We start from the raw sequence: 21,377 nt of genomic DNA, 5'->3' as shown, positions 1-21,377 counted from the left end.
ATTGGCACCATACAACATCAGAGACTGAGGCATGCAATACTGTTTAAGTGGGTAAAATGGTATGTTTCGTGGAAATATAATCTTAGAAGTGTGTAGAATATAGCAATCGACATTGCGCTTGGAAAGCATTTCTCGCGTTGATGTCATTATACACATCACATCAATACCACAGGGTACATTGCCGTCTTTTTCAGGCAGTGTATGTCGAGACATTCATGCGATACCACGTAAAAACTTATCCAATACTGTCACTGTTTAGCACGGCTGCTGTCAAGTTAAGAAACTGAAGGCGACTGCATGGTGAGCAGAATTGCGAATAAGAACGGTCAGTGTTGGATACAAATGTGATGGTTTGGGATTGTCTTGTCAAGCAAGAGAAAACAAAAAAGAAACGAAGATGATAAAACTATACATACTATTGCCTTTATATATCGTAGGGAAGTTTCAAGAAAAAATGGTTTGGTTAGCACATGCTTGTTTTAGTATGGGATATACAAAGACACTTAGAGGTTTCTACTACGCTACTATCAATACACAACACGCATTGCCACAAAACTTAGGTCTCATTTAAATTGTGTTTTCATCTTGCTTATATTATAAAGATGTTAGATATGTTTATCTTTTATGTATATCAATACAATACACATTTGGCCATAAGTAAGGGACTGCTAATATTTCAGATCAGGCAGTATTTTGTTTGCAGAATTTAATCAAAATATTCAATTACAGCTCAACAGAAATTATACGCCGTCTATAGAAAAGGAAACTATTTTCAAAAGTTTAATTGCGGTATCATCTTTAAAAGATGTACTCATTCCCAACGTCCAGAAAAAAATGTTTAGATTTTAGCTTCTATTAGGAGATACGTGAAATCACTAAACATGTTACTCGTTCTAGACGATTAACTAATGAACAAGCTCCATTGTGTATAAAAATATCAATATCGGTTATAGCTACCACGCTTCTGGTAAAATTCTTGTGTCCTTCGTGTGAGACTATTGACCACTCGCCGAAGCTTGTTCGTAGTACACCTCTGTCACTCCTGAATCAATGCAGCCCGTAATTCTCCAATTGTTTGACATTGTGGATCCCCTGAATTAACTTTGTGTCCGAAATAGTCCAACAAATGTTCCATTGGGTTCATATCTAGTGACAATACAGGCCATAGAAGAGTTTCTTCATGTTGAAGATAGTCTATTACTAAGCGGGCTCTGAGAAGTTTGGCATTTTTATCTGTAAAAACCGGGTCGAGCTGCTAATGGATGGGCATCGAAATTCGGAACAACTAGAGGTTGAAGGATCAGGGCTTCTCTTTCCATTTAAAGCTCCATCAAGGACGTATTTCTTGGTCTCTACAAGTAGGGAGTGACTTTCATCAGACAAGTGAACTCTTCGTCAAGACCTTATTTCAATGTCTGTTGATCGCGTGCCCAGTGTAATCTTAATTGTTTGAGTCACCAAATAAGGTCTACTAGTCGGCGAGAGCGAAGTCGCATATTGTTCCAACATCTGTCAACAGTGGTAAATTGGGTTCTCCTTGCCTGTCTACATAGAAGTCTGTCTTCTCTATCTGTAGATTTTCGAGGTCAGTCAGACGGATTTGTCCAGACGCTGCATTAACCGAGATATAACACAATGCCAGATACTAACACATGCAGCTATTTGCATGTATGTCATATCAATTTGAGCCATTATAGAAGCTTGCCATCTTTCTGCATTTTTCAATTTTTGACGTGTCATTTGTAAATACAGTATGACCACGGAGCAAACGCTGCTTTAGGTGGCATAGCAAGCTTGTGTTTTGTTGAAGTATCCCAGTTTAATCGTCAAGTTGGATGCCTCGCTTGGTGTCACCAATCTCAAAAGCGGACACTGCATGGAGTACGATAAGGCATATTATTGCTTATCTTTACTAATATTTTCATACTGAATCTGATGGTCCCTGACTTATGGCAAAATGTATCATTCTTGATCGACGTAGTAACTACAATATCTTCAGTATTGTATATCATGAAATATTCGTTGTTTTCGTGACTCTAGTGAAAAACGAACATGAAACGCACGAAAAAGGTTTAAGATAAAATGATCATGGGTAAAGTATCGATTATACACAGAGTATATTTTTTATTGGTAATTTGGAGGTAGTGACACCCAGGGTATATGTTGACGGCGTCAACAGATTAATGGGTCTTTATAACATGTCTTAGGTTCAAACCACGAAAGAAAATACTACCGACTATTTCATGTCATACAAAAACTGTATCGCTTTACTTCGTACACTGAAGTACAATAAATATAACATATGCAATGCATTTTAAAGGAAGAGCGATTGACTCGATCATGACTCTTTTGCAATCGAAATAAATGCCAAAACATTCGAACTTTAATCAACATTTGTTGTTTATCTGTTTTAGTAATACAATGTTTAAGCACTAAAAGAGAAATTGCTATTTCATTTTATCAAATGACATTTGAAAAAAAAGTCCTATTTTCAAAATCCTAAGACATTTTCATTTTCTATGTTCAAAAAATCGATTCAGCAACATAAAGAGTGCTCATAAACTCAAACGATGTTAAATGTTAAATGTTGGGAATCTATTATATGAATGTGTTTTAGAGTTAAGGCCATTAAGTAGAAATACAATGTTTTCCTTTATTTTAGTTTTACGTGACATACAATTCTTTACCTTTTAGTTCGATTGCTCCCATGATTAGGTTTGTGCTTTTTAGGAATAATATCCAAGTTGAAGACACAATAACGAAAGAAGCATGGTCATGAAAATTCCATGGCTAATTCTTGCCAATATAATTTTTAATTACTATTTTATCACTTATTTCTTGTAGAGAGCATGCCTTCACCATGATGTTGATATCTCTTGATATGAGCTGAATAACAATACCGGTACAAATCTTGTCGCAAATAAGAACGATTCTTCCTCATATAATTGATAAAAGAATGCAATACTTACCGTCATCCGAATTAAAGAGATAAAAGACTTTGGTCCATCCACCATGGCGGATGTATTCGGCCATTGCCGGAATGATGGAAGGATTCATCTTTATTTCGAATTTGAATCGATCTGTGCTATAGGATTTAGGCGAGGAAGGCACGATTATAGGCACTTCTAAGCCTTGGCTGTAGGCTTGTATGACGTCATAAGAATGTACATCACTCATACAAACTAAGGCAAATACCATCTTCTTTAAATGCTCACAAACTGTAAAAGACAAAACAAAAAATATTTGAATAAGCAGACATTGATATATATGCAAACTTTAGCTCGTTAGTAAGCAATGAATGGAAGGCATTACTAGTTCAATGATAAAAAGATGTTAAACGAATCGAAACAATCAAGACATCATTCACATGACCTATTCTGACCATTAAGGGAGTCCCAAGGATATAGCTAGAAGAGGTTTAAAACTCTGCATCGTTAATCTTACACAACAGTTTCTGATTATTTTTTTCTGAAGTTTAATCTACAATATATTCCGATTCCCGTATGTGTATTATAGACAATACTTGATAACAATCAATTTAGAAATATTTTTCATTATCTCCCTTGGCGATATTTTTTTTTTATGTAATTCAATGCAAGCTTAACATACTTTTACGTGTACAACTCAGGAGCGTGCGTCGGTGTCTGGTGAGGGCGTGGCATAGTGCTTGATTTAATTCTATTTTCTGAAAACCTAGTCACATGGTCTACAATCAGGCTTTCTGATATTGGATTAAATGTGAGAGTGTCCTGAATCTGACGAGAGTGTAGACTTAGTCCTGCCACGTCACCTATCTTGGGACGATAAAACGTATTAGCCAGATACTTTATGCCTCATTTCAGGTACCACAATTGCTTCATGAAAAAAATACTCCAGAGCTTGAGTCAAACTCAAAGTAAAAGTGTTGTTAGTCTAAAAAGAGGTATGTTTTCTCCATATGTTGCATAATCACTGAACTTTTATTGAAGTAAACCCATATTTCGAATGTAGCCCCTAAAAATCATGAAACTGTTTAAAAAGTAGGTCAATGTATGTCTTGTGAAACATAAACTCATTCCATGATTTGTTCTCTTTTTCGAAAACATTTGCATGCAAAATACCGTTACATTTGTTTTAGAATGGCATGGATTAGTTTGGTCCATTTTTCGTAATTTTATCAACTACGATTAAACAAGATATTCGCAATTACAGGGCTAATGGAGCGAGTTTGAATTACTATTACACTTGTAAGTCTGCTTTCTGGCACGATACCTCGAGAAATCCAAACTAGAGACACATTATTTTGATACCAGGACCACCAGTGATTATTACTACCAATATACAATAACAAACGGCAAGCAGAGAGCATTTAATCACATTTTCAACTATTTTAATGGATCTTTGTTAATTAGCAGGGTATTTAAAATATAGTAAAGTAATTAAGAAGAATTAAGGTAAGAAAGATCCAATTTTTGAAAATCGACACGGCAAACCAATTTTGACGAAACTAAGATATGAACAGAATTTTTATGACCCCCCCCCCCACAAAAAAAAAAAACAAAAAAAAAAAAAAAAAAAAACTAGAATAAGACTAGGCCCTTAAGAAGACCAAGCGCCTTCCGCCATATCGGCGACACCAACCCTGTAAATATTGGCCAATGGTAAATAAACGGATTCACCAGGCAATGAGCACTAAGCATGTCCGACCTCACACAGCAGAAGGAAATACACTGTTTTCTCCAATGAGATCATTAAGACATCCATAAATTGGATGATGAAGTGATAAACCTCCTTGTAAGAATTCTACACAGCACGCTTCAAGGAGAGATGACTCTTCATTTTTACAGTATCTAATCCTCTATTAATAAAAACAACACTAATATTTTGTTCGTTGACATGAAGTTACTGGTAGCATAATATTTCTATTTCTGTAATTGGTATTTGAAAAGGTAAATTTCCCAGAGGAAACTATCTAAGTATTTTGCTTCATTACTTATGAGATATGTAAAAAAAAAATCATAATTTTGGGGTAAGTACCTCTCCCTAACTAGACTTAGACAGTTTTTTGAACTCACTGTGGATTTTACCCAATCTGCTGTCTCTAACATTTACGCCATCAATGACAAACCCTAGAAGGAAGAACATATGTTGCAATTTTCTGCATTGGTTGGCACTGCTAAATCGTATCTAAATAGTTTGTATTAAATAATCCTATTCACTTGTATGTCTAGTACAATCATATGGAGTTTGGAGTAAATAAAGTTTGTTCTCGGCTCAAAATGATATTTTCAAACGAAAAATGATCTGAGGTTTGCGTGTAAATCATAACCAAGACATATACATAGACGTATAAAACGGTCACATAACACAACTGTTGATATCTTCATATGTAACAGGATTGTACTGCTTGCTCTTGAAGAAACGAAATCTGGAAATAATGAACAGTGTTGTTGTTACTGCTGCATCAAGCTTTCAATTTCCTGTACACTGTTTTGTATTGTTTCAAAATATAACTTCCATAACGATCGTCAAACCATCGCACCATGGTAGATAATGTGTTTACTTTTTTACAGCGAATGAAAGTAAAACATAGATTAATTTCAAAATGAGACAGTAACTTCAAATATAAACGCTCCGACATAAAGTGTCTTTATGACGTATATCTCCAGTTGTCTTTATCATCGAATGTATAACTAAGTCAGTTCTTCTATCAGGCAATGAAATACTGCATATTGTAAGTATTGGGAAAGTATGATAACTTTTGGTAGCCCTTTCCGCAAGAAGATTGCTGATATCAGCATTTTCGGCTATTTTATGAACTCTTTTGTTTTTCATCAACTAAAACAGATCAAGTGTTACAGATTGCATTTATCACTATTGTATTGGATAAGAGCATTTGAAATTTCCTTAAGTAATAAGCCTTTTTAATTGGATTGTGTAACCCGACCAGAATTAAATAGATACACATTGGAACACTGAAATGGTTGAGACTGTCAAATGACAACACCGAATTAAATTTGGTATAATAAAAAAGCAACCTGCTTGTTTCATGTTGATTAAAATGTTAGCGGATAATGCTTTCAAAATTCTACCCTTTTCCATCCACATTAAGAACTGTAATAAAACGACACTGTTTCATACAATAGCAATTAAACAGAACACTAGAAGTGTCATTGAAAAACTTATGGTAAGTCATGGATCTTTAGCACTGATAGAACTCGCAAATGTGTTACGCCATATGAAATTTCATGTTCTTTTTTAAAACCAATTTATACAAGGCGCACAGAAATGTTTAAAAAAATTGTCCCTTTATGCACGAGAAAAAAGTACATGAAGTAATCCTTATGTTGAAGACCATATTACCACAACGACCCCATGAGCCCACTTATTTTTGAAAGAGTCCATTAAAATTTTGTATCTACTTAGAAGTGTTGCAAAAGTCAATAAAAAAAGAAGACAAGACGATGTTAACATATTCGATGAAAACCAGGATACTCAATCGGCTCATAGAGAGAAAACACTATTGTTTTGCGAATATATTACCTATATAAGATATGTTGAGGTAAACATGGAAAATTTCTTTGTCTAATCAGAAGACGTTTTATGATTTCAACACCATTGACATTCTGTCATAAATTTCACCACATCATATTATGGTTTATTTATCATGTCATCAGAATAAATGAATCAAACTAATGTCAGCTAACGAAACGAGATAAAAAGACATTACTTGAAATCACTTGCTCTGTTGGCATGGCAGTGACATTAATGATCTTCAAGGTTCTAAAAATCGTGATTAAAATACTCGATTATTAATGATCTATTTGTAAAGGGCAACGCTCCTAGCATGTAGGAGATTTATATAGCGGTGCTATGATCAAGATAGAAGGGGATGGTTGATAAGTATTGCGTGGGACGGAGAAGATTAAAAATAAATGCTGATATCGTGGGTTTTAAATGTCTTCATAACATATTAGAGTACTTGCAGGCAATGTCCATAGTGGATTGAGCACGTTGGCTTTTTCTCAGGTTAGAGTGAAGCTCTATAACCTTACACGCTAGTGACACCACCAGGTACTGAGTCAATGAATGATTTTGTTTGCTTAGTGAGGCGCTAAGAATAAAAATATTGTTTCACAAGAAGAACAATTTCATAGATATCAAACTTAAGTCGGACAGTCGAGACTAGGAAGAAATAGACAGGTCAGAGCAGGACTGCAAGCTAACGTAAAATCAAACAGTGGACTATCCCAGAAGGTTTGGGTTAGTTAACAACCAAATATTCTTTGTTACTGCTCGAGCCATTTACTTTTACATTGTTGCAATATTCCACCATAACATGTCTATTTACAGCTGCCAGCATATATCCTCAGCTTTTGAAAGATTTTGAAGATCAAAATACAACAACATTTATTGTTATAAAAATCTACATAAAACAGATGATTTTTTTATGTGTATCCATAAATACATTTCCTCCCTTGCACTTTAAACAAAAAATAATTACAAAACCAAAAACAGTTTTCCTGTCATGATTCTCAAACAAATATTTACTAGTGCAACATTTTGGGTTAGCTGATTTATGAAAGACGTAAAAGAGAAGTGAGGTGTTCATTTCTTTTTCAGGTAATCCCTAGTCACCAGTCGACGTCAGAATCGTAGCACTTTATCAGGTACTGAGTGCTATCGCGCAGAAAACTGTCGACAAGCAATGTCGTAAAGATCCATTCAATAAGATTTTGTCAATTGCGAGCGAACTTCGAAGTGATTAGATTTGTTGTACTGTGGTTTATAAAACTTTCATATTAAGTTGTTCGCATCAAATTGGTTTTATTAGAAATACTATATATACGTACTGAACCTGTAAATGTCTAAGTTACATGGAAAGGAGCTGTGGAAGATATCAGCAGACAATTACAGAATCACCCTCATATCTAGTGTTTGGACCTGCGGAAACTCCGGCCTGATCACACGACATTTAATTTTGTCACTTTCTACAGCTAAAGAATTGACTGTTCTCTTTCTTATATTAAATAAAAGCAGATAATTAAGCAGCATAATGTAAATGTTCTATTTTGGCTGGCTGTCTTAGCTTAGTTATATATCACTTAGAAGCTCTTCACAGACGACTTTCTTATGTAGGTTTAAAGAATGTGAAAAACGAACGTCATGGGTTCCTTTTCTGACACAAAACATTAACAAAACTTTATTTTCCCAAGACCGGTTAAACGACAACTGTACAAAAGAAACACACGTGAGTAAAACCTTCAAAGACAAACTACTTAGACACAGTAGAGCAGAACACTGAATTAAATCATACAGCTGTTTCATCCGTCTAAGATTCAGCAGGGATAATATAAGCCTATATTTTGAAGCCTATTAGGCGACAGAGAAAAATCCAAAGTTATAGAAAAAAGTCAAAAACCTAGACGGGAAGGTGCACTAGTCCCATTATTCAATAAATTTTGTAATTTCCATACATGTAATAATGTAAGAAATCTTGTATTATGCAATTTTATCCTACAAAATGTCTTAAGGCTTAAATTTTCCAAACATGTGATAAACTGGTGTCTGTTTGTGAGCATTTTGATAGAAATACATATCCTCCTAAGACAGCAAAGTGATGCATCTAAATGTGCACATTTATTCATTACATCATCTACAATATGTTTATGAATGACAATCTTGCTTTTACTGTAATGTTAAGTAAAGGTCGCAAGCCGAATGACCGCTCATAAATGATGCGTTCTTTATACCTAGTTTAATTGACTGAAATACCAATTGATTGTTCAATGAAATATAAGAACTACCGTGTGTTTGATCAGTAAGTCGCACAATAATAACTTATGTACCATCTTTATTAGAGAGTGTCTCGTTCCCTCGCAGGGCACATGGGGCATGTACAATTATCTCTCTGATTATCCACCAAAGAGGCCACCCTATTATGTCTGGTAGTAACTAACTTCACATTTCTAAATGCCAATAACCAAGAGAGTCTTATAAAAATGGCCATGAAGTCTGCCGCGGTAGATGCTTTGCCAAGAATAGCTGACCCATATAGCGAATCACAGCCTTGACGTGGCGCGTGAAACACAACGTGAATACCAATCAATTACACTGTCTTATGTACATACAAACAAACTTCACTGATGCAGTAATAGAAAACGACTAAATGGAAAAACGACCTGAACACAGGACTATAGATAGACGCATTCTAACGTTTGATCGTATCATCATTTTGGTCTTTTATACATACTATATTCAAATAACACCAATTTATCATCAACGGAAGTTTTGTTAGTGGCATTTTGTATTTGTAATAAGAAATAGTCACAGCTATTGTTTCATAATACATGCATTTTGTTCACGAGAGGATGACCCCAAATTAACCTAGAATACACGGTTGACAATTTTTTTTACCAAACATTTCAGGATTAACTAGTTTACGGATTTCACAAAACAAATGATAATCGTTTTTAAGTGAAAATAGTAGGACGTCCATTGTTAAACTGACCGAACTCGTCAGGCAGTTTACATCCTTCAATTAAATATTGTGGGTTGCTGCATGGATAGGGAATCCATTGGCAATTCATTTCAAATGTAACACATGTCTTTCGTGATTATATGTATATCATTGAGTATAGATTCAATCTAACCCCATAAAAATGACTCATATATGTAATTCCTACCGTAAAAACTGTTGTGATAGAAAATGACGATTACTTGCTAAGTTATATATGATTTTAACATCAGAAGTGGGAGTTCTGTGACCAGACCATCAAACAGCGTGATTCATTGTCGTTGTGAATGTCCAATAATGTGCACTTTGGGTCAATTTGATGAGACTTGTATCGACCAGTCAATTCATTACTGAATAAATATGTTAAGATTCCGGCTACTTGTGATTTGTTGCTTGCAAAGCTTGTCACTCTGTAAAATCATTTCTGATTTAATGGAATGTTTCGTAATATGTTTTCAAAAATGTAAAATTGTATGTATATCTTTTTTATTCGTTTATAATTTTTCGAATAGCCATTCAATAGTGTCTTTTATGGCAAAAGTATAAGTGTATCTCATACACAAGACAGGAGTTTTAAAGGGAAATGATATGTCAAGTTGACAGTACTTTGTTCTAGACTTTGTAAGTGAATGTCAATGGTCTCATCCAAAATTAGTGCATACCCAAATGACAAGCTTAAAACCAAAATGTCGACATTCAATAAATCCTTACTTGGAAAAAATCCAATCCCAAAGGAACTAATTCCATGCATTATGAAATTCAGCTGAAGACATGGCATGCACAAATACTGACAGTTTTGAAAAAAAATGAAATATAAAATATTTATTTTTTTCAATTTACTACTCGTAAAGCTAACACGGCTTTTCGTTACCTTGTCCTGATTGTAAGCATAGAGAACAGTAATACTTTGTTAACAATTCTACAGTCGATCTAACTGACGTCTCTTTTATTCTCCAACAGAAAATAATTACTACACTGAGAAATATGGTATGACTCGAGGTCAGCAAGGTCAACCTAAGAAGAGGAACAGAACAGCGAGATTCCTGACAACAATTAGGAAAAACAAGTAAACTTGAGAAAGTAGATTTCAAATCAAAGTATTTTAATCTGTTCGAATCAAAATTTATGTTGCTACGGGTGGTTAAATGATGTAACGTTGTCATAGCTTCATTTGTTGTCGACATACTCATCACACAGCTTAAACGAAAACATGGATAATTGATGTCTTGGTTGCTACCAGCCCTTCAACATTTGTAACAATAGCAACAAATACCACGTAGAAAATATCATGTTGAGACTACATTGTAGTATCTAGAACAGCATAAACCTATTTATAGTTAGAGGCAACCTTCCTCTTTTCAGAAGAGGTCATATTTAAGCTTGCCTATTTTTACACAGATACTTAAAGAACAACTGTTAATCTTTTAGTGTTTGTGAGGGGGTTCACCACACCATGCGAAATATGATCAGTTTTGTATTTTGGTAGATGAAACCATGAACAATTTAAAGAATTGCAATGAGGCCCATGACAACGAACGAACAAAATTTCTGTACTGGCTGACACGAACATTCACCTTATAAAGAGCATCATTCACCGGCTTTTTGACAGCAGTAAAGTTCATTAAATAAAGGACACAAGTCAGATGTCTAACACTTAATTGAATTGACTGACTCAGCACGTTAATAAAGTACTTATTAAACAAACTAAGATTATCTGGTAGGTACCGACATTGGTTAATATATCGATTTAGGACTGTCTGGGAACATCAAGGAGACTACTCTTTCTACGAAGTATAATACCAGAATGAGTTAACTCAAATACTGTGCTGTATAACATAGCAGAGACCTGATTGAGGAACACTGACAATAGCGTGTCACAGAAAATATTGAGATTATATTTCTCAACAGACAACTTGACAGAATGATAAAACACGGGTGTAACGCCTTTTTATCAAAATATATGATGTCGTAGGCGTTTGGATGTTGATATGACGCGCCATAGTGTCTGGGAGTTTTATCGACAGCGGATTGTCATTTACCCCAAATATTTTCCGCCATTTTGAAATCTCCGATATGTGGCTCTCATTTGTGGGTCAGAATACTCTCGATTTCTATCAATCATGCTGTGACCAGATTATCCCATCTTACACAAAGTGTGATATTAATGACCAAACACGATTAATTATTCCTCTTGAAGGTCAAGGCTTTACTCATGATTATATTTAATCATCTTTCTTCTGCAGAATTAAACGGTGTTAGGGCAAACTATTAATGCGTGAAGGATTGCGAAGTTGTAAAGAAAATAGGTGTTCCGGAAGGGAAAACTCCTCGACCCAAGGGGGTAATATAGCGCTCTGAAATAAGGATATAAACAACGGAATCTCGAGGCTTACGAGCAATCATTGATACACATCTAACTTCATACATACTACGAAATAGCATATTTCCCATTGAGATTATAGTGTCCACCATGAAACGTTCATATAATCATCATTTACATGCCTATTATGGAGAAGGCAGTCTCTGCGCTTTGGCCTGTTCTAGGGAACCTTCAAATATTGCAGATATTGCCAATAAAACACCAAACATAACAACAGCACACGGTTGAAGAAATACACCTCCATAAATGCTATAACACTGGCTTTTTTGTTTTGGTTTTTTGTTTTTCTTTTTGAAATAAATGAATTCAATATGTCAGTTATAAGGGTAATAACACTGATGCAATCATTTCTAAGCGGTTTTAAATCGCGGAATTAAGATACTAATCCCTTTCGCATCAGGCTGCGTTTGTTGTTGTTGTAGAACCCCTACATCACTGTAACAGGCTGATTATTGGCAATTACGTAAATTAAATAAAATACATTTAGTTAAATCTAATTTAATGACTTCTATGCAAAGGATCACGCGAAACTGTATTCAGGAAACTTAATTTATTTTTCTGAAAATCGAGTTTAAATGATTTAGATTTAATTCTGGATGTAAAAGGACGTGAGAAACACGGGCAGCATGCCATGTCATTATTCAGAATATAGGGGAAAGTGGAATTCTCATTACACGTCTTAAAGAGACTTGACACGTGGAGAAATGTAGAAATTCAGCTTTAATAAGTTTAAATTTACACTCTGATTCCAACGTATAAAACAACGACAGTTAATTCTTTCAATAAATTCAGGGCGAAGTCTATCGTTGTATTAGTTCTTATAATCTTCTTATTGTACAAATAATAGCCAGGGAATACAAATTTGAAACTAATTTCCATTTGCTATCTCGAACCTAACTTGATATCTGATTTAATAGTTCATTTTGAAGAAAAGTTATCCTTAAGGTAATCCGTCAGGACTGACATTTGGGTGGTCCATCTGTGGTGGTATAAGCATTGGTAAAGCACATGTAAAGATTAGGACGACTGCTTAATAGACTATTCATACATGAAGAATTGTGTATCTGCAATAGCAGTTTTCAGGCAGAACTTATCTTATATTTAACCCTACCTTGTGTTTGAAATTCATGTCCATGAGCTTGAAGTAAAATAAGGGATAATGATTTGGTTTAGAATTCATTACGTCCTGTTAACAGCAACGGCCATTAAAGATGAACGCCTGGTGTATACAAGATGAGTGTAGGTGTTTTTTTAGGCTGCTCTATGTTCACGTAAGGCTCCTGGTGATATTGCGGAACTTACGCCGACTTCATAGTGCTACACACTGCCTAAGGTTTCCATCAGGACATCTTACATGGTCTCATTATACTGAAAACGGGCAAACCAGTCGTTATCTGCAAAAAATTGCGAATGTTTCGAAAGACGTTTCAATTGTCACCGTAATGCCAAGAGTAAGGCGGTGTCAGGGGAGACACTATTAAGAAAAAATATTTTCAGACAAAATAAACACTATAAAGATACCAAGTTAAGTCTCCTTTATAATCATGCAATTGGACAACATGTGCATTTTCTGCGTCACTGCGTCTGCAGAAAATGATTTCCCATTGATATTCCCATAGTCTGTTAGAAAATGTAAGCGTGAAGATTGTGAATTTTCCGTTCCTGGATAGCAACAATCCTGCATGCTTAACCTATAGTGTTTACATGTTGCAGTTGATTAGATATTCAAAGTCCTGTTCCGATTATCATGATTTTCGTACAAGAATATTTCAACTGACAGACAAAGTCATAACAGAGAGTTTCAAATTTTGCAGGTTGATGAAAATCTTCTTTTTTCTATTCTATTCTATTTCTTTGTTAACATGAAGTTGGGCGTGTTTGATGCTTGTTAATTTGCCTGCTGTCTCCGTTGTTGTATACCTTTTTCTCATTTGAAATCGCAACTTGTTTTCTTGGATTAACCAAGATTGACATTGCTAAGAAGCAGAAGCTTACCCTTCCGGATCATTTTGTCTTATTTTCGTTTACTTATTTTTGTTCTTGCTTCCCCAAGATTTCAATCATAATCCAAACTCAAATCCATTAAAATTAGAGCAAGTTATAAACGAAATATTGCACAAAGAAATATTTCTCGGTGAGATCATTACGACCGATTTCCTTTTTTCGGTAAGAAAATGCAAAGTATGAACAAGTTTAAATACTACACATTGTAGATGCAATAATGAAAACGATTCCGAAAGGAAATACTGATAGATTCACAGCTCTATATCCTGAACATGGCTATCGTTAGGAGAACATTGTTTGACCGTCAGATCAAAGGATTTAACGTCCGTGTACAATCACTGTAATTGATGATTCGCACCCCCTAGCCTACCGTCTCTGTCTATAATTAACTGATACGGACTCTAAAATCGATTTTATCTATTCCCGGCTGATGATCCTTTGAGTACATAAACATAACTTGTAATATCGTTGCTTACAATCATAGTAATGATGAATAGGCTTTCCGCGATTATTGCGACGGATTTTCTGCGCTGGTCAGCATGCTGACCATTACAAGTCAAAGGTAAGGAAGATTATAACTGGAAGTGACAACGTTCTCCAGCGAAATTGATTGATAACGAAATAGAGAACGGACTAGTTGGCGATACGCGTAAACAGAATTCGACAAATTGTTGGTTTATTAATGACTGCCTTTGCTTAGAGAGGAACAATGGGTTAGTTTTCACGACCAGCCCTTTTTTTTAATTACACCGGAAAATCGGAAATATTTATTCGTAGTTATTTTGCAAATCTAACAAATCCAAAAGATATTCGACTCTTTGACCCATAACACATTAAGAGAAATTGTATTGACATTTTTTAGAAACTGTATCTGCCGATATAAAACCATTAAAACAAATCATTGCACTTTTCAAAGTAAAACGTAGTTTGATTTATACCGTTGTAACCCTGAACGTAGATCAAAGCCGGACAATTGATTAATTCTGTCCTCTGAGCTAGGCTGTTTTTAATTGGTTATTCGTACATTCTGTTTGTCCTTAAGTTTCAAATGACTGACAATAATCTATGGGTTATTTCCGGTTGGGATCATTTAAGTATCGTAGCAAAATCATCATGCTTATGTAGATTCATTGGGTAGCTTAACCATGTTTCGGTTTATTTTGTCTATACATATCAAGCTGCATTTCTATAAATTTGTCCTCTTAACATCTATGTTCATTTCAAGAATTCACGTGTTTAGCTCATGCGTTTTCGAGTGTCTGACTTTGTCCGTGTAAACCTCTATGTGGTTGTGCAAAATTGATACTGACCGTATACTTCTGCTATACTAAAGAACACTTCTAATGGTACCTAGAGGGGCATTCTTCAGGTCACATTATACTGACAACGGGCAAGCCAATCTTAAGCTTTAATCACGGAATAAAATCTACCATAGGGAAAGATTCTTGGATATCTCGGTCTGGGAACAAATTATAAAGCCTGACTCACAAAGGCCAGAAGTGAGGCAGTGTTCAGGGAGACATTAGAGAATATTGCTATTGATAACAAATAGATATAAACCTTTGCCAATTCAAGTCAGTAAAGTCACGTACTTAAACGAGGAAGAATTTATAACAAAACCACTGCACAAGAAAATAAAGTATCTCCTAACGAGATTATGGCGACAATGACAAATCTTCCCCACGGTCTTCAACAACCTGTATCTCTCGAAATCCTGTGATGCGTTTTTTTCCCAGACAGCTATCTATATCTTGAACACGGATTAGGAACAAGGCCTTAACACCATAGTTCGAGGAAGGCGTATTGTTATTATTGAGAAACGGGAACTTCAAAACAGGAAAGCGAAATAATCAAGCTTATCATACAGCTTAATAGGAGTGTCCAAGACATGTTTTTGAATGTATTTTAATCCTGTATTTGTGTGTGGTGAATGTTTACTGTGTAGTGCTTCTCAAAACGAAAATGCCAAACAGTTCTAGACATTAAGTTCAGTAAACCTCATTAACACCAATGCTTAATAAGTTGTAATTCTTGTTACAGTGAGGCACAAAAAGCACAGTTATAGGCACATATGTACATTTTATCTATAAAAAGTTAATGTAACAGAAACGTATTTGTAATGCAAAGTGTTTATATTGGCACGGTTCAAAATATACACATGTACTTGACATTTATCCTGAATTTTGAGATGTACAAAATTGATTGAATTATGGGGCTAATGCACCTTCCCATCTAGATTTTTATGTTTCTTTCGATCACTCTGAATTTTCCTCTGTCGCTTCCGGCGCCTTAAAATGTGGGCCATTAACATCACTGCTGATACATACAGCTAAAAGATTGCTTTTCTTTTTGTAATGCTTTTACATCATACATATTCAAAAGATTGCTTTTTATTTTCAATGCTACAACATAGGAAAAAAAAATGATAAGATAAATCGGCAGTAAATCACTTGTCGTGTATAATGCTACAAACTACAAAGATATATGATATTGTATCTTGATGAGACAAAGTCGATATACACTGTCGAAAGTGTCCCTTATCTTGGTTTTAAATGTCAGTATAATTTAGAAGCATAAATAACAGAAAAATGCCAGTTACAACTGCAATACACACTTTGATACGTAGAAATATCATATTGCATCGGTGTCAAAAGAATTGGAAACATTTTTTGTTTGTTCGGGATAAAAACGAAAGTGGTCACGGCTGTACTCACGGCAATTTCTTGCGCCATGTGCCCTATACAACGTTTGATGTCCATATCTATTTTCAGTGTGTAAACACCTAACTGTATGGCCACAAATGAGCCGAGCGAGACAGTAAAAGGAGAGATAAACAATTTGAATCAGGTCTTCTCTTCCGATCAAGAATTGGGGAAAAACACTAAACGATAGTTTATGAAAGTATAAAGATCTTCTGTCTTTGAATCAGTTATCATTTTCGTACGTCTTGTGTTGCTTAAATTCCAAAAATTCTCTATTGATCCAAATGAGCTGTTATTTCTAGGTAGTAGGGTCAAAGAAGCGTTTTTCAGATTCAGTTATATTCTGTATTGACGGAAACAAGTGACAAAAAGCCAAAATTTAAAGAAAAAATAAGAAAACCAAACAAAAGTTTGAAAATTAAAATGAATAGAGAAATAAAAATTAACGAACAGTAGTTTTTCGATTTTATTTCTCACTTCCAGATTGTGTACATGTCATAGATATAGTATTATAACAAAGAAATCAGTCAAAACGATGACAAAGCTGTTGTAGATAAAGCGAAAAACGAATCAAATGAATCATTATGTGTCCATTTTCTCCTTTTCCATAATGGTGTTATAATGTTATTGGTTACTATCGACTCTCTCCAATCTATCGTAAAGGAACGGTTATCTTATTCTGTGGATGACTAATAGAATTTTTTGTGGAAGTGCCGTTATGGGATCCGTAATATGTTCTGCACCAATTCTCTATGTACGGAGATTATCTAAGATCAATTTTGTCAATGTAAAATAGAATGACCATAGATCTTCATACTCTGGTCATTCTTGGTCATGCACTGATAGATGTGAACTGTCACAGAGAGCCCCGATTTAGTGTCCAAGAATCGGTAATTGGTGTTTATTCATTATTGTAGGGTGAAATATACCTCGAAAAGAACATATTACTTATCATTGCAGAAATCGCAATATAATGACTTAATTAGACTTTTTTCAATAATATAGCATTGGCCTATCATTTATACGGGCACCTGTAAACAGATACATAAATCTGGTTGACATATTTGGCACTAATAGGACAATAAATGTCATTTTTATTATGACTGTAGCAACACATTTATAAGCCGTTTGGATGACAAAAGTATAATGTCATTGCGCATTAAATATGAAAAGTAAAAATCCTATAGAATGATTACAATTAGTAAAATATGTTATTAGTCAGCTTACATCGATGAAACTTGTATGTCGAAAGGAGACAAGCTAGCAAAAAGAGCATGGAAGAACAAAACGTATGTGGTCGACGGAGTGTTAGACCGCTTGTTCCGCTATGGTGAAAGGGGTGACATAAGCACTACGTCCAAATTGCTTGCATATATGCTTTGCAGAATTTGTGAACCTGGCTTGCCTTTTTAGTAGCATGAGATAGACTAGAGGCTCATGCTTGTGAACAATTTTGATAAGATGGAAAGAAATATTGAAGTTGGATATTAATAAAATATCTCAAAATTCATGTCAGAAGTAAATGCATATTAAAAAGAATTAAGAGACTTTTAGGCTGTTTTCAAAGGAATGCTCTAAAACGTGTTATTTAATTAGGAAATATCTTAATGAGACACCTTGATGAGTTTCCCAAAAAATGTTAAACAAAGTCCTAGTTATGTTTCTCTAAATCAAGAAACCAAAACTAGTACCAATAGTTGTCTTGCTCTCGTTTGAGAAATTATTCCCTTCACAAACGTTAACACGTCTGAATGACAAACACAACATTTAGAGATTATATGACGGTTTAAGTGCAGTCAAGTTTCAAGCAGATTTTTACACTATATCGTACTGTTATGGGATATCAAATCCTTTCCGGGTCAAAGACGGCGCCAAGTAAGTGCGCTTTCTTCTGAACACTGATCCAGCTTTATCGTCGAATGAGAAGGTTTAAAGTATGCAAAATTAGATAGTAGAAAATAAAGTCATGTATGAGCCTCGAGGCACATCAAGTTTTTAAAGGGAAATCTTTTAATATTGCACTTGCCGTCGTTGACAAATTGCAAAATGAATACTGAAATGTATTTGTTCCTGTCATAGTTTCTAGCTTTGAAGTATATTTGTATACATCAACACTACCAAAATCACAAAATACATTTACTAGTTTAATCCATATCTCAATGTCCACGGAAGTTCCGATATTTATTGCAGCGCTTTACAAGCGATGTATATGTCTAGGGCTAATTGTTAGATCAAATGTGACATTTTCAAATCATTACTACAATTGTATCGGCAAACTAATTAAATCACAACAACAGATGATGGAGTTGTTTCTCTCACAACTTATATTTAAAAAAAATTAATGTTTTTTTGAAAACAGTACTTCATAATATGCTGTAAAGTACACACTAAAACGTTTTACACTATTTTTTTCAAGAAAACTTTGCTCTTATCTTTTGGTATGCCGAATCATGGTCGATGATTTAACAAATTATCTCATTTTATATCTGAAATACCTTTGTTATTACGGTCGTCATAGTGCTATCATTCAGATATGAAGTTGGACGTATTTGTTGTACGCTAGTTTGTTTGTTGGTTGTGGCGGTTAACGTCGAATGATACAGACGACACTTACGCTTCCGGGACACTTTGTTTTATTCTCTTTTCACTTTTTAAGAAATGTCCGTGTTAATATTTCATCTGTGCATATTTTGCCCTAATGTTATGGTATGTGTTTGAGCTATGATTATGGTCAACTGTGGGTATGTTCTGGAGGCAGTTGAAACATGATTACTCTCGATAGCACCAAGTCGGGCATGTGACCACCATTCTTTTTAGAGAATTTAGAGAGAGCGTTGCCAATGAGCCTCCAAATGTTGTTGTTATTTTATTTAATTTCTGGTATAATTATTGTTTGAAGCTCAATACACATTAGTCAAAAGGAAATTAGATAAAAAAGATACAAGCAAAATTATTCATTTCATCAGCAAAACTGCTGCTGTCCTGTAAATAAGCATGTGTCGTGAACTGTGTATATATTTATCTGTGTGTAGTGTCATGCGAAAACAACATTAGAGCTCAGATATGACAAAATATTTCTAGAAATACGTTTAGTTTTTGATATATGGTTGTTCTCATGTTTCGTCATCCGTTAAATGCCTCCTGGGACCGACTGTTTAAACCTCTGGCAGAAAATCTTTGTCACTTTTAGTTTTTTTCCCGTTCGGTCGTAAGCAACTCCCCATAGGTCGTTACAATGTCATGTTTTAAAGAGAAGGGTCGTTTCAATGCAAATGTGAATTTTCCCTTACTTGATATATTCATTTTTTCTATGAGAACACAGACAAACTTATAAATCACAGATGTCTGTGCAGGCATAAGAAGTAAAGTTCATCTATTCAGAATTGTACGTGCAAATCATAAATATCTTGCCTCATTCTTGTACTATCATTGAGCAACGTAAATCAATGCATTTCTGGGAAGGTTTTTCTTCAGTTTTTATAATTCTTGCAAAATACAATGAAATCAATTATGCATCTTTATAAAAGACCTCATCATTTTCATGTTGAAGAGTCTAATGAAAAGGGTTCTAAATAGGAACGTGTTTACCCTAAAGCAATACAATCTGAACGTTACTGAAAAAACCCCCGACATTTCCCCAGAATCAAAATTCAAACTCCAACTCGATGAAGCTATCTTGTAATATGAACAAGAGAAAAATGTACACGGAGAAACCATAAAAAATAATAAGACCACATGTTCAGGGAGAATTAACGTCTTCTGTTTTATTGACAACACCTGCCATATACATCCTGGTCGATCAGATTGTATATTGTCACGTTCCCAAATGGGAACACGGTAAAGAACAACGGAACTACCAGACTACTGACAAACACCAAACACTTCCAATTTTTCGAACAAAGAGTTATAATATTTCCCGATTATCCATTATCTTCATCAATAACATTTATCCACATTCGGCAGTCAACGGTGGATTGTCTACGTATCAATATTGCTTTTTCATATTTGTCACGTGATTATGTGATAAACCCGTAGTTCGGAAATATCGAACAATGTTGCACATTTTTAGATCTGTCATTATTTCAGGAAATATATATCCGTTTCAGCTTAAAGTTGATGAGGTTGGGTGTTACAGGATCCATTTGATGACCTTCAGAATATTACGGCATCTCTTGGTGTTCTTTATTGCATTTATAACCTTGAACATCACATACGATGTGAAGCTGTATACAAGGTGTTAAAACGTTAAAAGCTAAACATCGAACATCAAGCCCAGAGTGGGAGAAATAACAGTTTAATGGCATATAGGTTATCTCGGGCGGAGAACAGAAACGATACCATTTCAAACCATCATAACAAAGAGTGCAAAAAGTAAAGTAGCGCAAAAAGAGGACAAGTTGACGTTGTAAAAGTTGACCTAAACATACTTTAATCACATTCATTTCTCTGATAGAGGACACAAAAGTTAATAGTGTAGGTATTTTTTTTACTTGAGACTTATTACAATGAACAACATGAAACAAATAAAATTATGATAACAGAAAAAAAAATTATTAGAACAAAAGCTGTAAATGGCGTTCATAATTTGTGAAACAAATAATATCGACAATAAAAGTGTTTAAAGGCGACCTCTCTGTGTTTGCGAGGTGATTACATGTGTTTAATGCTCGTTTAAGGGAGACTACGATTTATCGACTTTTCCACAGTACTACCACGCTGAATTAGACTGCCTTTGGCACCTGGCAGGACGCCACATTCGGTCAAATATACCGAAAATGGGTAAACTAGTCGTTAC

General features: G+C 34.8%; 1 protein-coding gene across 1 annotated transcript in view; it reads right to left on the bottom strand.

The window, feature by feature from the left end:
* Positions 1-21,377, bottom strand: part of LOC132561647 (glutamate receptor 4-like) — a gene marked incomplete at its 3' end in the record, with an annotated part of 107,255 nt that overhangs the window by 22,924 nt on the left and 62,954 nt on the right. Inside the window, exon 3 of the mRNA XM_060226349.1 lies at positions 2,970-3,218. Coding sequence (XP_060082332.1) covers positions 2,970-3,218 — 249 coding nt within the window. The remainder of the gene's footprint in view (positions 1-2,969; positions 3,219-21,377) is intronic.

Source organism: Ylistrum balloti, unplaced genomic scaffold (assembly GCF_031769215.1).
Source record: "Ylistrum balloti isolate Yb309-2 unplaced genomic scaffold, AGI_CSIRO_Ybal_v1 Utg371250, whole genome shotgun sequence".
Classification (NCBI taxonomy): Eukaryota; Metazoa; Mollusca; class Bivalvia; order Pectinida; family Pectinidae; genus Ylistrum; species Ylistrum balloti.
Note: the sequence above shows the minus strand (reverse complement) of the source record. Positions and strands in the feature narration are given on the sequence as shown.